The following is a 15327-nucleotide window of genomic DNA, read 5'->3' as shown; positions in this document are numbered from 1 at the left end:
TTCCCTGCATTAAGCTAATCATCTGGGGACCCCCCCACAAAAATCATTTGTCCTCGGGGTCCCGACCCTCATGTTGAAAACCACTGGTTGTATAGAGTCCTTCAGTTCTGAAGTGTGACAGCCGCCACATGGCTGCATAGCGAGCAGGGTTTAAAACCCAGAGAGAGAGAGAAGTCACAGTTGGTCTGCAGATTTCACACTTAGCCTAGCGGAGCGGATCCTCTGGGGAGAGGGTGAGGAGTCCATGATGGTTGATGGTTTATGGAGGAATTGCATCTGTGCTGAGGGGGGGGAGGGGGTGACGTGTGTGTGTGTGTGTGTGTGTGTGTGTGTGTGTGTGTGTGTGTGTGTGTGTGTGTGTGTGTGTGTGTGTGTGTGTGTGTGTGTGTGTGTGTGTGTGTGTGTGTGTGTGTGTGTGTGTGTGTGTGTGTGTGTGTGTGTCATTCGATGCTACATTTGCATCGAATGAAATCCGATCACATGCCCTTTATTTCTCCACTGTACATTGTCATTGTATTCCATGTAGAGGGAGTGTTTATTACATAGAGGCTGAAACATGTACAGTACTCAGGTTTACTCTGAGTCTGGTTGGATGATGACATAATCGTTGTTGTTGTCGGGGAGAAACCTCTTATCTCCATATTTGAACTTTTTGTGTTTTTTTCCCTGTAAATTAATGCCCCTACTTGATCATACTACAGCGTCACACAAAAGCAGCAGATCTACAAGCTTGAAACGCGACGCAAAGCGACGCGTTTCGAGCTTGAAGATCTGCTACTTTTGCTGTTTTTGAATTTGAATCCTGAAAAGTAACAGTTACGGACTAGGGGTGTGCCGAAACGATACGATACGATATTGGGCACACAACTTCGATACGATTTCGATACGATACGATACGCACTTTTTTATTATGAAAATATATGGGGGAGAGAAAAAGCTAATGCAAACAAATATTTCTGTTTTTGCATTATTCAGACATGCAAACTTGTAGCTTTTCAGCTTCCACTAGCTGTTTTGAATCCAAATAGGGCAATAGTGTGACACCTGACCCGAAAAAAAACAACATGTTGTCACTCTTTTCACCTCGGGGCTGTTTGCATGCCTGATTATTATTATTGTAAAAAAAAAAAGAAAAAAAAAGGGGTTTCTTTTTTTTCAAAACTATATATTTTTCCCCCAAAACGATACATATCGTCACGAAAACGTATCGCGATATATCGTGGGACGATATATCGGCACACCCCTATTACGGACATAGGCCTATGAGGTTTCCACCCGTCAGATATGATATATAATGTTCTGCCAGAGTTACAGTGCCTTATTATGAAAAACGTGTTTTTGTGTTTTGTTCTGTAACTTATCCCCAGTGGTGGAAATAAAACTAAGTATATTTACTAAAAGAACTGTACTTGAGTACAATTTTGAGGTACTTTTACTTTACTTGAGTATATGTCCATTTTGCCTCAAAATCTTTTCAGATGGGGGGTCCGTGGTCCAAATACAAATCAATTTGAGGGTTTCGGATATGTTTTGATTACTCTCTATTTTTATCTCTTTTTGCTATATTTTAATCTGATATTCAGTTTAATTGTTTTTCTAAGATTTCCAAAGTGCAAAAAATATATATATATATAAATATCAGTTTTTATTAACATATTCGAAATAAACATGACTAAACTAAGGGTTGCTTGACTTGAAAAAGTTTGAGAACTAACTGCTTTACCTTATTTTATATTTGTATTTCTTTTTCCGCAGTCACACCCACCACCAGAGAGCTGCTGCTGACGATGGACCTAAGATAACCTCCATAGTTCTCCACTAAAGCCCCCCAACCCTCTGACGGAATGGCAGACCCTGCCGGGTTGGGCTCTGAGGGGACGGCCGGGACGGCCGGGACGGGGACGGGCATGGGGGGGGAGGCGGTGGACATCTGCTCCCTGGAGATCGAGAGGAAGTATGAGATCATCCCAGCGGTCATCTGCTCCATGTGCTGCCTGTTCGGCATCATCTACTGCTTCTTCGGTAAGAGGATCCGACCGTCCGCCATCCCGGGCATGTGGCGTGAAGTCTGACATCACTGCCGCTAGAGGGCGCTATCCCCCTGGGTCACAAAGTTATTTTTTGTATAGACCAATTATTTATTTATTTGTTGTTTTGGGGTGCGCTGTTTCAGCTAACCCCCCCAACCCCCTCTTGTGTGTTGGCTAGTGCTGCGCGCCCTAGCGAGACCTGACAGAATGGGTTTCATTTGCAACCAGTATGACGCTTGCAACCAGTGTGACGACGTCTGTTAAGGGGTCTATTGTAATTCCCATAGGCAAATCTTAGATTGCATCATATAAGAATTGTGTTCCAGAAAAAAAAGAATCACCCCGACGATTTTAATCCCATGGATATGAAGCATCAACTGATGGTGAAAAAGTACTAATTTATCCAAAGAGTAAGAAAATGTATATTTTTGAGAGGTGCCAGCTGCTCCAACAAGTGACCGAGTGTGTTTGTCCATATGTATGTCTGTATGAGCACAACCTCAACAGCTGCAGCTGACAGCAACACAAAGATTAACACTAATTAAACGCAAACTCAATATCATAAATGCCAAATATAAAAACAAATACTGCTAGTCTGCAATCTGCACCTATAGCCCTGCTCTGAGATGGTTTGAAGAAGTGGTTGGTATTTAATGACCTTGGTCATAAAGGCTTCCTTTAGGCTATATGGGTCAAAGGTGCATGCCACCTCTAATACAGACACTTCTCTGGACTCTTCATCAACCACAACAACATCTGGTGTATTGGCTGTCTCACGCACGCACGCACGCACGCACGCACGCACGCACACACACACACACACACACACACACACACACACACACACACACACACACACACACACACACACTGCACACAAGAAACAACTAAATAAATGGATGATTTTAGTATCATGCACAAAAGCGTGCAAAGTAAAAAGGAACACATTGGTTGTCATTCTTAATCTTGTTGCGACATTTCTCAGTTTTATGACTATTACGAAACTGCTTCGAGTAAATTAAAGACATCAGGTTGTTTGATCCAGCGGATCCCTTTCTCCCATGTTTTACTAAAGCTCATGGTGGTAATCACATCACATCACACTTCACTCTCACACACGCACGCACGCACGCACGCACGCACGCACGCACGCACGCACGCACGCACGCACGCACGCACGCACGCACGCACGCACGCACGCACGCGCGCGCGCGCACACACACACACACACACACACACACACACACACACACACACACACACACACACACACACACACACACACACACACACACACACACACACACATGCAAATGATTTCCCGCAGAGATGACTCTACTCTTCAGGACTTCGGGGCTAGATTGGATCTATATTACGTACTGGTGCTTTTAGCTATCTTTTACATTTACCATAATGATCCCATTAGATTAGATTTAGTCCCGTTTCTTGCATTTGGTTAGTAGTTTATGTTCACAGATACGTTCAATGTTGATGTTTCTGAACCAAACTCACTGCACATCAACATTTACAGATGTTTGACCCACGTTGACTCAACCACACATTTCACAGTCAAACACTGTGAACCAGTTAACCCATTAAGACCTGGAACGCATCTGTGTCACTTTTTGATTTAGCAGATATACAAGCTCACCGAGTGCCGCGCTACGAGCTTGTATATCTGCTATTTTAGATTTTTTTTAAAAATGTGCGCAAATCTTTGAATATATAGTTTTAAAACATTTTTAACTCAAATCTTTGCTTCTGGGGGTCCCTGGCACATAATATTTTGATGGGTCGGCGGCCAAATACATATCATTCTGGGGGTCCTTAACATGAAAAAGTTTGAGCACCACTGACATAGAAACATACGTTTTTTCAGAATACTGTTGGGATTTAGAAGACATTTTCTCGGCTTTAGGTCTTAACCAGTTAAGGTGGTTCGGGCATCTTAGTACGGATGCCTCCCGAGCGTCTCCCTTGGGAGGTCCTCGCTGCACGTCCCACTGGGAGGAGAAGGGAGGAGACCCCCTGGCAGACCAAGGACCAGATGGGGGGAATTATATCTCCACACTGGCCTTGGAACGCCTCGGAATCAGTGTTGATTTTGACAGCAAATTTTGATTTAGTTTTAGTCATAGTCTTTTCAATAAAATTCCATTTTAATGTTTTAGTTTTTGTCTAGTTTTAGTCAATGAAATATCATAAGATTATAGTTGGCGTTGAATTTACACTTGGTTGTATGCTGAAAATAGCCGATCTACAAGCTGCGCGACGAGTTGTGAGCTTGTAGATCTGCTATTTTCAAAGCACTTTACCCAAGTGCGACCAAACATAAAATGACTTGTCTTTTAGTTCTACTGCATCTCTTCTCCACTAGTCCCTCACTAACAATCAGTCAATATATTTAGTCTTAGTTTTAGTCATCACAGCTTAGTTTTTATTTAGTTTTCGTCAGTGAAAAAAGTTAGTCGGAAAAAGGTAGTTTCGTCATAGTTTCAGTCGACGAAATCAGCACTGCTCGGGATCCCCCAGGAGGAAGTGGCTAGTGTTGCTCGGGGAAAGGGAAGTCTGGAGCTCTCTGTTGAAACTGTGACCAAATGTCAAGCGTTTGACTGGAAGGGGGGCGGGGGTACCCTTCCAGTCATCACTCCTCAGGCATTGACTTGGTCGTACGGCTCATCAAACCCACTGCCTTGAAACGTCAAGATTCAATATGTATCCGTGATTTCAAAATACTACTGTTGGTCCATAAAGCTTTGAATGGTTTAGGGCTTGATATCTTGTACGATATCATGAACCATCCAGATCTCTCAGGTGCATCTGGGAAAGGTCTGCTTTCTGTCCCTAAAACCACAAGTAAACGGAAGCAGCATTTAGTTGTTATGCACCACATATCTGGAACAAACTCTCAGAAAACTGCAGGTCTGCCGCCTCTCTTATTTCTTTTAAAACCTTAGTAATTCCTTTTCAATGAGAGACGGGCGATTATTTGGGACGCGCAGAGAAGTTGAGGGGCTTAGAGGCAAGCGGGCGCGGTCCCGTGAAATTCTCGCGCTCGTTTCGTGCACACGTTCGTTTCGTGCCCGTGGCGGCAAGAGCTGGATTGTGGTCAGCTTTTTTTTGCCTGCTACGCGCAGAATGCCCACGTCACTCGCTCCCCGTCTGAAACAGCCTTAATCGTATCGGTTATTTTTACTTCTTTTGTTTTATGCATCCTAATGTCATTCAATGGTGGAAAAAGTACTCAAATTCTTTACTTAAGTAAAAGTACCAATACTGCAATATAAAAATACTCTGTTACAAGTAAAAGTCCAGAATCAAAAATGTACTTGAGTAAAAGTACAAAAGTATTGGCATCAAAATGTACTTAAAGTATCAAAAGTAAAAGTACAACAATATTTGAAAATAGCAGATCTACAAGCTCACAACGCGTCGCATCGCGACGCGTTGTGAGCTTGTAGATCGGCTATTTTCAAATAGCCTAGGTATAAAATATGGCTAAAGTGGTTAATGTATGTTTTATAATATAATAATTTATATCTTAAAAGTAACTAGTAACTAAAGTTTTCAAATAATTGTAGTGGAGTAAAAGTACAATATCTGCCTCTGAGATGTAGTGGAGTAGAAGTAAAAGTATTGGAAATTGGAAATACTCAAGTAAAGTACAAATACCTCAAAATTGTACTTAAGTACAGTACTTAAGTAAATGTACTTAGTTACTTTCCACCACTGATGTCATTGTATAGTGTTTCCTTTGCTTGATGTTCTGTGTTGAAATTGCCTCATCTTTCTTCTCTCCAGGCTACCGCTGTTTCAAGGCGGTGATGTTCCTGTCGGGTCTGATCTTCGGCTCGGTCATCATCTTCCTGCTGTGCCACAAGGAGCGGGTGCTGGACACCCAGCTGAGCGTGGAGGCCAGCGCGGGCATCGGCCTGGGCATCGGCCTGCTGTGCGGCCTGGTCACCATGCTGGTGCGCAGCGTGGGCCTCTTCATGACCGGCCTGCTGCTGGGCCTGCACCTCGCCCTCGCCGCCCTGCTGGTGGCCCAGCAGTTCTACACGCCCACCACGGTGTGGGTGCCCCTGGGCACGCTGCTGGGCGCCGGCATGCTGTTCGCCGTGCTCACGCTCCAGGTTGGTAGAGTTTAGTTTTTGTAAAATGTTTTCATTAGTTTTTTATTTATTTTTTTATTTAGTGTTCTAGTTTTAGTAGGCGAAATTCAACAAAAAATAGTGAAAATTAGCAGATAGCTTGTAGATCGGCTACTTTTCTAGGCTACTTTTCCAGGACATTTTCTGGCTAGATTTCAGATAATAACATGGGTTGAAAATGGCATCGCAAAAGTAATCATGGAAGATAAGATTTAATATCCACCAAAAATACTAGTTTTACGTATGAAATATTATACTAAAATGAAGGACATTTTCTCTATGACAGTAGTTCTCAAATTGGGGTCCGGGATCCCTCAGGGGTCCTTGGGCGGTTCCAGGGGGTCCCCAGTTTAAGTAGTATTAAGCTCTTTATCCATTTATATGTTGGCTGTTCAAAAATAGCAGATATACAAGCTCACAGCAAGTCACTTTGTGCCGCACTGCGAGCTTGTACATCTGCTATTTTTGAACATTTTTTGAAAAATCTCAAAAATGTTTGGAAGATTTTGAATAATTTTGATTTTTTTTTAACACAAATCTTCTCCTCTGGGGGTCCCTGACACAAAACATTATGATGTTGGGATGGGGGGGGGGGGTCCACGGCCAAATACATATCAATTTGGGGGTCCTTGACATGAAAAAGTTTGAGAACCACTGCTACTGTATATGATTTTCCTGGTTTTAAAGATGGAGTGCCATGATATTTTTCAACCCTAAAACCTGATCAGAAGGTATTATTATTATGTAAGGATTTTTTTCAACAAAAAAAAGTGTACAGAAATTGTTAAAATTATGTTTTATGTGGACACGCCTCCAGTTCATTAAGTATACCTAGTTCTCACCTTAGCACCTCCTCCACCACCTTAGCACCACCCACCTGTCCTAGTCCCTCCTCCTCCTCATGCCCACACCTGTTGTGTTATGATAATGAGGGGGAGGGTAGGGCATTGTGATGTCACAATGCCCCTGTTTCTCTATTGGCACGTTTGACCCTCAAGGTTTCAGCCTCCAGGAAGAAACTCCAAATAGTCAGAGAAGACATAAAACACCATAAAAACACCACCGGGGGCCTTTATGAAGTTCTATCAACATCATAGACACATGAAAAACAGAAAAAGTGCAAAAACATGGCACCACCTCTTTAATGTTATAAACCCTGCTTCTTCTCCCTCCACAGTGGCAGAAGTTCTTCACCATGCTGTCCACGGCCGTGTTCGGGGCGGCCATCATGACGGTGTGCGCCGACTACTTCGTGGAGATGCTGGCGCTGGGCATGCACGTGTACGAGTGCCTGCGTCTGGCGCCCGCCCCGCCGCTCTGCTGGTACAGCTGGGTGATCCTGGGCATCTGGCCCGCCCTCAGCCTCATGGGGGCGCTCATCCAGTGGAAGCTGACCGACGAGGGCTTCTCTCATACCGATGGTAAGTTAAGGGTTAAATTACAAGCTTGTAGATCTGCAAAAAAATAATAATCGTGAAAATGTGTGCAAATCTTATTTTTTAAGCGAACATTTGTAACTCAAATCTTTACTTCTGGGGGTCCCTGGAACAAAACATTTTGAGATGGGGGTCCGCGGCCAAATATATATATAAAAATGTTTTCTAAATCCTAATCCTAGTATGTTGCTATATCAGTTGCTATATCCAACTTTTTCATGTCAAGTACCCCCAAAACGATATGTTTTTGCCCGCGGATCTGCTATTTTTTGAATTGCCAAAGAAATCCAAAAAATTACACAAATGCGTTCCCGTTCTTAATGGATTAACGTCCAATTATACTGGGTTTGTTCAGAACGGATGCTTTCCAAATACATTCCAAATGTATTTATTATTAGGGTTGCCGCTGTGTCATGGTGTTACTAGTGTTACAGTGTGCAGGTTGTACATTACAGGTGTATAAAGGTGTAGCTCTCCACCGCACCGACGTCGGCGGCGGTAAGTGTCGGAAAGCGTCTGTTGCCGAAAATGTTGCTGTTGTTGAATGGGCGGTGGCTACGCTGTTAAATGGATAGTTCACCCAAAAAGTACTTTTTTCTATCGATTAGTCAAACCCATGGAGACTTGAATTCATGGATATTTTTTTGTTTGAGACGCATTACTAAGCCAATAATTTGATGACCAGCGGACCGGTAGGCAGCGGTTCCGGTCTCTTGCCGGTCATCAAATGATTGGCTTATAGGAATGCGACAAAAACTAAAAAAATCTCCATCGGGTCACTAATCGACAGAAAAAAATGTCATTTTGAGGGTGAACTATCACTTTAGATCTGCTGTTGAATGGGCGGTGGGTACACTGTTAAATCTACTGTTGAATGGGCGGTGGGTACACTGTTAAATCTACTGTTGAATGGGCGGTGGTACACTGTTAAATCTGCTGTTGAACGGGCGGTGGGTACACTGTTAAATCTACTGTTGAATGGGCGGTGGGTACACTGTTAAATCTGCTGTTGAATGGGCGGTGGTACACTGTTAAATCTGCTGTTGAATGGGCAGTGGGTACACTGTTAAATCTGCTGTTGAACGGGCGGTGGGTACACTGTTAAATCTGCTGTTGAACGGGCGGTGGGTACACTGTTAAATCTGCTGTTGAACGGGCGGTGGGTACACTGTTAAATCTGCTGTTGAACGGGCGGTGGGTACACTGTTAAATCTGCTGTTGAACGGGCGGTGGGTACACTGTTAAATCTGCTGTTGAATGGGCGGTGGGTACACTGTTAAATCTACTGTTGAACGGGTGGTGGGTACACTGTTAAATCTGCTGTTGAACGGGCGGTGGGTACACTGTTAAATCTGCTGTTGAACGGGCGGTGGGTACACTGTTAAATCTACTGTTGAACGGGCGGTGGGTACACTGTTAAATCTGCTGTTGAATGGGCGGTGGGTACACTGTTAAATCTACTGTTGAACGGGCGGTGGGTACACTGTTAAATCTGCTGTTGAACGGGCGGTGGGTACACTGTTAAATCTGCTGTTGAATGGGCGGTGGGTACACTGTTAAATCTGCTGTTGAATGGGCGGTGGTACACTGTTAAATCTGCTGTTGAATGGGCGGTGGGTACACTGTTAAATCTACTGTTGAACGGGCGGTGGGTACACTGTTAAATCTGCTGTTGAATGGGCGGTGGGTACACTGTTAAATCTGCTGTTGAATGGGCGGTGGGTACACTGTTAAATCTGCTGTTGAACGGGCGGTGGGTACACTGTAAAATCTGCTGTTGAACCGGCGGTGGGTACACTGTTAAATCTGCTGTTGAATGGGCGGTGGGTACACTGTTAAATCTACTGTTGAACGGGCGGTGGGTACACTGTTAAATCTGCTGTTGAACGGGCGGTGGGTACACTGTTAAATCTGCTGTGGAATGGGCGGTGGGTACACTGTTAAATCTGCTGTTGAATGGGCATTGAATCTGTCATTCTTTGGGTGAACAACTCCTTTAAGAGGTTGCAGGGCCATTCTGGGGAGCACTCCTGCTCTTTAAGATTGCGTATTTGTTTGATTATTCCTTTCACATACACTTCATGTCATCCACATACAGCTGACATTACCGCCTTAACATTGATTCATGATCTGGGTATTTTTTATGTTGGCAGACATCATGTGATTTCGAGGTGCTTCTCCATTATGTTTAGAGAAGCATCAGACTTCAATAACATTCATTAATAGTTATGAGGAATTAAATCAGGAGAGAGTACCCATTTATCAGCTTCAATTTGATAGTGTTCCAGTTCCAATTGTCTGTTTATTTCTTTGTGTCATCACTTCCTATTTTACTTGTTTAATCTGTGTGAGTTCTCTCTCCTGATTGGATAAAATCCTGACCTGAAAATGCATTTTCTGTTTAATAAAGAGCTGGAGAGACATGGAGACTTGTGTTACTGAACGAACACTCTGTCTGTCTGTCTATACTACAGCAATGCGTACTAAAAAAATCTAAATATAGAGCTATTTGACACTGAGCTTGTAGATCGGCTATTTTCAGAGCGGGACACCCACGCGCAGACAAGCATAAAATGACTCGTCTTAGTTCTACTGGATCTCTTCTCCACTATAAGTCCCTCGATAACATTTTAGTCCTAGTTTTTATTTGTTGACGAAATTGTCAATATATTTAGTCTTAGTTTTTGTCATCATAGCTTAGTTTTTATTTAGTTTTTTATTTAGTTTTGGTCAGTGAAAAAAAGGTAATTGGACACTATTTGACAAAAAATATCACTTAGCCTACATTTAAATGAATACAGATAATGTATAAACTCCATATTATGTTTTTTTCCCTCTATGTTATTAATGTTTTTCTAAAATGACTATGCCATGTTATGACCCATAATAAATGCTTCCTGCTCTTCCAGTGGTGATCAATAGGAGGCAGAAGCGAGTGCAGTTGATGAGGATCAGAGAGAAGGACGCAAAGAAGCGACAAACAGGAAGTGACGGACAGGAAGGCACGTACCGACGCAAACCCACCCCCGTCAAACGATACGCCGGCGATCTCCTGGCGCCGGTCAGTCTCACACATGCATGATGCTGTAGAGAAGACGAGTTATAGTTTGCAAACCTTGACTTTATTAATTTTTGTTGTTGTCGGGGAGAAACCTCTTATTTCCATATTTGAACCTTTTGTGTTTTTCCGTAAATTAACGTCCATCTTCATATGGTACCATTTTTGTCTACTCACTCTGTGTCTCAGAGGAGGGCTGTGGACATTTCAGAACCCTGCCTACCAGTGACATCATCGATGGGGAATCCAAGCTAATTAGAAACTGCAAGGCTTTCTATTCCTAGAAAGTTAGCATGCTATAATGGAAGCCATTGTTCTCGCATTAATTAAAAAACGTCACTGATAGGCGAGTTTCTGAAGTGTCCCTCCTGACACAGACCAAGTATTAAAAAAATTGTACCATTTTTATCATGAACATTAGAGAGGACCAATTGTATGATAGGTTGAAAAAGTCGTCCTTTAACTTCCGATTTCATTTCCACTTGCCTCTAAACCAGTGGTTTTCAACCAGTGGTCCGGGGACCACCAGTGGTCCTTGAGGGAGTACCAGGGGGTCCTCAGCGAAATTAGTTAACATAGCGTCACAATCATTTTTAACCACTTAGCTTTGGCTATTCAAAAATAGCAGATTTACAAGCTCATAGCGCGGCACCGAGTGCCGCGCTATGAGCTTGTAGATCTGCTATTTTTGAAAAACCTTGAAAAAGTGTGCATATCTTTGAAAATGTATATTTTTTAAAGCGAAAATTAACTGATATATTTGCTTCTGGGGGTCCCTGGCACAAAACATTTTCAGATGGGGGTCCGCGGCCAAATCTATATCAATTTAGGGGTCCTTGGCATGAAAAAGGTTGAAGACCCCTTGCTCTAACCCATTGAGACCGGGAACGCATCTGTGTCATTTTTAGATTTCTTTAGGCTATTCAAAAATAGCAGATATACAAGCTCATAGCGCGGCACCGAGTGCCGCGCTATGAGCTTGTAGATCTGCTATTTTTGAAAAATCTTGAAAAAATATTTGTTCGATTTTTTTCAAAAAACTGTTAGGATTTAGCATTTTTTTAAAGAATTGCCTCAGGTCTTAATGGCTTCATTTCCATTTGCCTCTAAACAACCTGCTCTTTTCTTCCACACAGAGCTACCTGCAAAGTCTGCGGGACAGACAGATGGGCACGGGCACCTCGGTCAGCAGCCTGGGCACCGCCAACCACACTATGATCGACTTCGACTATGAGACGGGCTCCACTGTGCCGCTCACTGCCACTACGCCCGTTATCAGGGTGTGAGGGACGAGGAGGAGGAACATTCTAATAAGAGACTATTAATATAAAAAGGGACCGGGGGCATTACTCATCTTTTAGAGTATATAGACCCTCCTCAAACTGCACCTGTTCCAGGGGCCCGTCCCGCCCTAAATACTTTGACCATGCCTCAACCTCAGCTGGAGGGGAGGGAGACACCATGCATTTGTACCACTATATACCTCCCTGTATGGCAACCCTGGATTTGTGGTATAGAGAACGAACTGGACTTCAACGCAGTGTTAATTTTGACGGCAAATTTTGATTTTTTTTTTGTGTTTTTTTGGAGGGGGGGGGGGGGGGGGATTTCTTTTTGGCTTTTATGCCTTTATGCCTTTATTGTAGGACAGTAGTCTGACAGGAAATGGGAAGAGAGAGATGGGGAGTGGCATGCAGCAAAGGCCATCGGGATCAGGGGCACTCGAACCCGCGACGCGCTGTCAGCCTACTTTGGAGCCTATAGGTGCCTGGACCGATACGCCAGCAGTCCAGAGTCTTAAGTCTTTTGGATAAAATTCATATTTTAGTCGTCTGAATGTCTTAGTGTTAGCCTACTTTTTTTTTTTTTTTTACTTAAATTTTTATCCCACGATTTTGTAACCCTATTTTTTACACCCAGTGCCAATTGTCTATGTAATCCTGGGCACTACCTTCCCTCTGCCAACCTAGGGAGGCCAGGGCCGAGCTCATGCCTCCTTCAATGCATGAGAGCCAACTGACCTTCTTGTCACCTGACAGGGGAGAGTTTCCCTGGTTGGACGTAGCGCGTGGAAGGAACACGTTATTCCAACCAGTTCCCTTCCCCTCCATCAGGCGCCCCGGCTGGCCAGGGGGAGGCAGTATAGTGACCAGGATTACTGCATGTTTTTGTGAGGGTATCTACCCTAGGAGACACGGGGAGAACATGCAAAACTAGTGCCCCCACCTAGGGTATGGGCACTGATGACGCGGAGGAGAGAACACGCCCCCAGCGCCCACAGCGTCCCCTGCGGGAATCGAACCCAGGACCTTCTAGCTGTGAGGCGACAGCACTACCGACTGTGCCACCGTGCCCCCTTGTTAGCCTACTTTTAGTCGACTAAATCTACAGTTTATAAAAAAAAAGATTTTGGCAGGCATTGATTTGCCCGATTTGTAGACCGGTTGTGAGCTTGTAGATCGGCTATTTTCACAGCGGGACACCCACGCGCAGACAAGCATAAAATGACTCGTCTTAGTTCTACTGGATCTCTTCTCCACTATAAGTCCCTCGATAACATTTTAGTCTAGTTTTTATTTGTTGACAAAATTGTCAATATATTTAGTCTTTAATAGTTTTTGTCATCATAGCTTAGTTTTTATTTCGTTTATTATTTCGTTTTGGTCAGCGAAAAAAAGGTAATTGATGAAAATGTTTTCGTCATAGTTTTAGTCGACGAAATTAACACTGCTTCAAACGGAGAGGCTTCCTCTGTTCGTAAACATGCTGCTGTTTGGGGAAGTGTGAAAGGGAGAGATGTTAAAGCTGCAATCCGTAACGTTCATCACGTCCTACCTGGGATTCAAAGCCATACTGCTCACGCAAGAGGGACTCGTCACTCGATCCCTTATTGGGCTCATGAGCCTCGGGCAGTACTACTTGTCAACCAGTAGGTGTCACTACCAGACACCATATTGGTTTAAAATAACGTTTTATTAGTTTAAAAGAAGTTCCGGATTGCAGCTTTACTAAGCGCATGTTTGATGCATGCTATAATAACCACTGTGCCAATAATGAGCTCGTTAGAGAAAAAGAGGAACATACATGATGTTACACTAACGTCAAATAGTACAGATTAGCAGTTGATGCTAATGAATCATGATTATGATTCATTTAGAGACGTGATGATTTCTCATCATGCGATTAATTGAATCCATGAGCACAACATTCACCGGTTCAAATGTGACTGACAGGCTCAGATAGAATTGAGCAAGTAGAATAGACTTATTTTTCTTCATGAAGACCTGAGGCGATTCTTAAAAATGTTTTCTAAATCCAAACAGTTTTTTGAAAAAAAATAAAAAAAAGATTTCTCAAGATTTTTCAAAAATAGCAGATCTACAAGTTCATAGCGCGGCACTCGGTGCTGTGCTATGAGCTTGTATATCTGCTATTTTTTAATAGCCAAAGAAATCTAAAGATACACAGATGCGTTCCAGGTCTTAATGAGTTAAATGTTGAAGAATCTACTAAGAATAAGAAACGTTTTAGGATCACAAAATGCTTAATTTATATTTATAATGAATCCTTAGCCACATGAACCCTAGCATCTGTATTCTGTGCATGTAGTAGGTGAACATACGAAGAGGCAGAGGTTCTGGCCCTGGCCTCCTCTCACGTCGATCGGGCCAACGGTGCCGGAGATTAGCCGACATACCAAAGCCTATACCGCTTGTGCTATATAACCACGCCCCACTTCTGTGACGAACACGGAACTGCCTCTCGTCTACCGAAAACCACGCCCGCTTCTGTGGCGCATGCGGAACTGCCTCTCGCCTACAACAACTGCAGACAATTTTTGGGGATGAGCGTTTGCCCCCAACTGCCACTCAAAGTGGCTACTGGCCAACAGCGCGTCCTTGCACAAGCGGTATAGGCTTTGGGATGATGTGGAGATTAGCTGCTGTACACAGACAGAATGACTCACAGACGGATGGACAGGGGCGTAAACAACATAGTCTCGGGCCACGCTTTCGGCCTGGCGGAGACAAACAAACTCTCAAAATAAGCATAATAAGCAATCTATCAGATTTCAATGTATGACACAACATTTGAAAGCGTATAGGCTACAATCTGCTATTTCCCAATTTATAAAAAACCTTGAAAAATGACCATACCCTATAATACTTGCGACACATTCTATGGGACCCTGTTGAAATCATAACAAGACATGCAGTGGGATTAATGTGCTTTGAGAACTCTTATTATTAACCAGTGCCATAAAGTGTTATATGTTGCGTTGACTCAAATGTTTGTACGTGTGGGTATGTGAGTTATTTGTACATGTGTGTGTTTGTGCGTGTTTGCATTATGAAGGTATTTCACATAAGAAATAAATGGTCTTGTTCTAATGTATCCTCAGATGAAGTTTGAGAGAAATACAGTGCAGCAAAACAAGGTCAGACGCATACAACATTATAAAGGAAAATGAATTATACAAATGAAAATGAAGTTTGTATATTTCCACAGTTCCTCCGTAGAGCTTTTCAGCAGGAACTTTTTATCAGGAACGTTTTAATGCTAACATTTTCTTCTTCTTCTTTTTGTCTTTAAGACATCCATAATTTTGGTGAAGTGGCTGTGCTGTGTTGTTCATTTAATACTTATGAAGT

General features: G+C 43.1%; 1 protein-coding gene across 1 annotated transcript in view; it reads left to right on the top strand.

The window, feature by feature from the left end:
* The window catches only part of LOC308082667 (transmembrane protein 198-like), a 43365-nt gene extending 29406 nt beyond the window's left edge, over positions 1–13959 (top strand). The window contains exons 2-6 of the mRNA XM_080424603.1: positions 1756–2022; positions 5832–6163; positions 7359–7602; positions 10527–10678; positions 11812–13959. Of these exons, the coding sequence (XP_080280729.1) occupies positions 1845–2022; positions 5832–6163; positions 7359–7602; positions 10527–10678; positions 11812–11961 (1056 nt within the window). The 5' untranslated portion in view covers positions 1756–1844 and the 3' untranslated portion in view covers positions 11962–13959. The remainder of the gene's footprint in view (positions 1–1755; positions 2023–5831; positions 6164–7358; positions 7603–10526; positions 10679–11811) is intronic.
* Positions 13960–15327: the final 1368 nt, after the last annotated feature.

The sequence above is a fragment of the Gymnoscopelus braueri genome (genome assembly GCF_963280865.1).
Source record: "Gymnoscopelus braueri genome assembly, chromosome: 3".
NCBI lineage: Eukaryota > Metazoa > Chordata > Actinopteri > Myctophiformes > Myctophidae > Gymnoscopelus > Gymnoscopelus braueri.
This window is presented reverse-complemented; position numbering and strand designations above follow the sequence as displayed.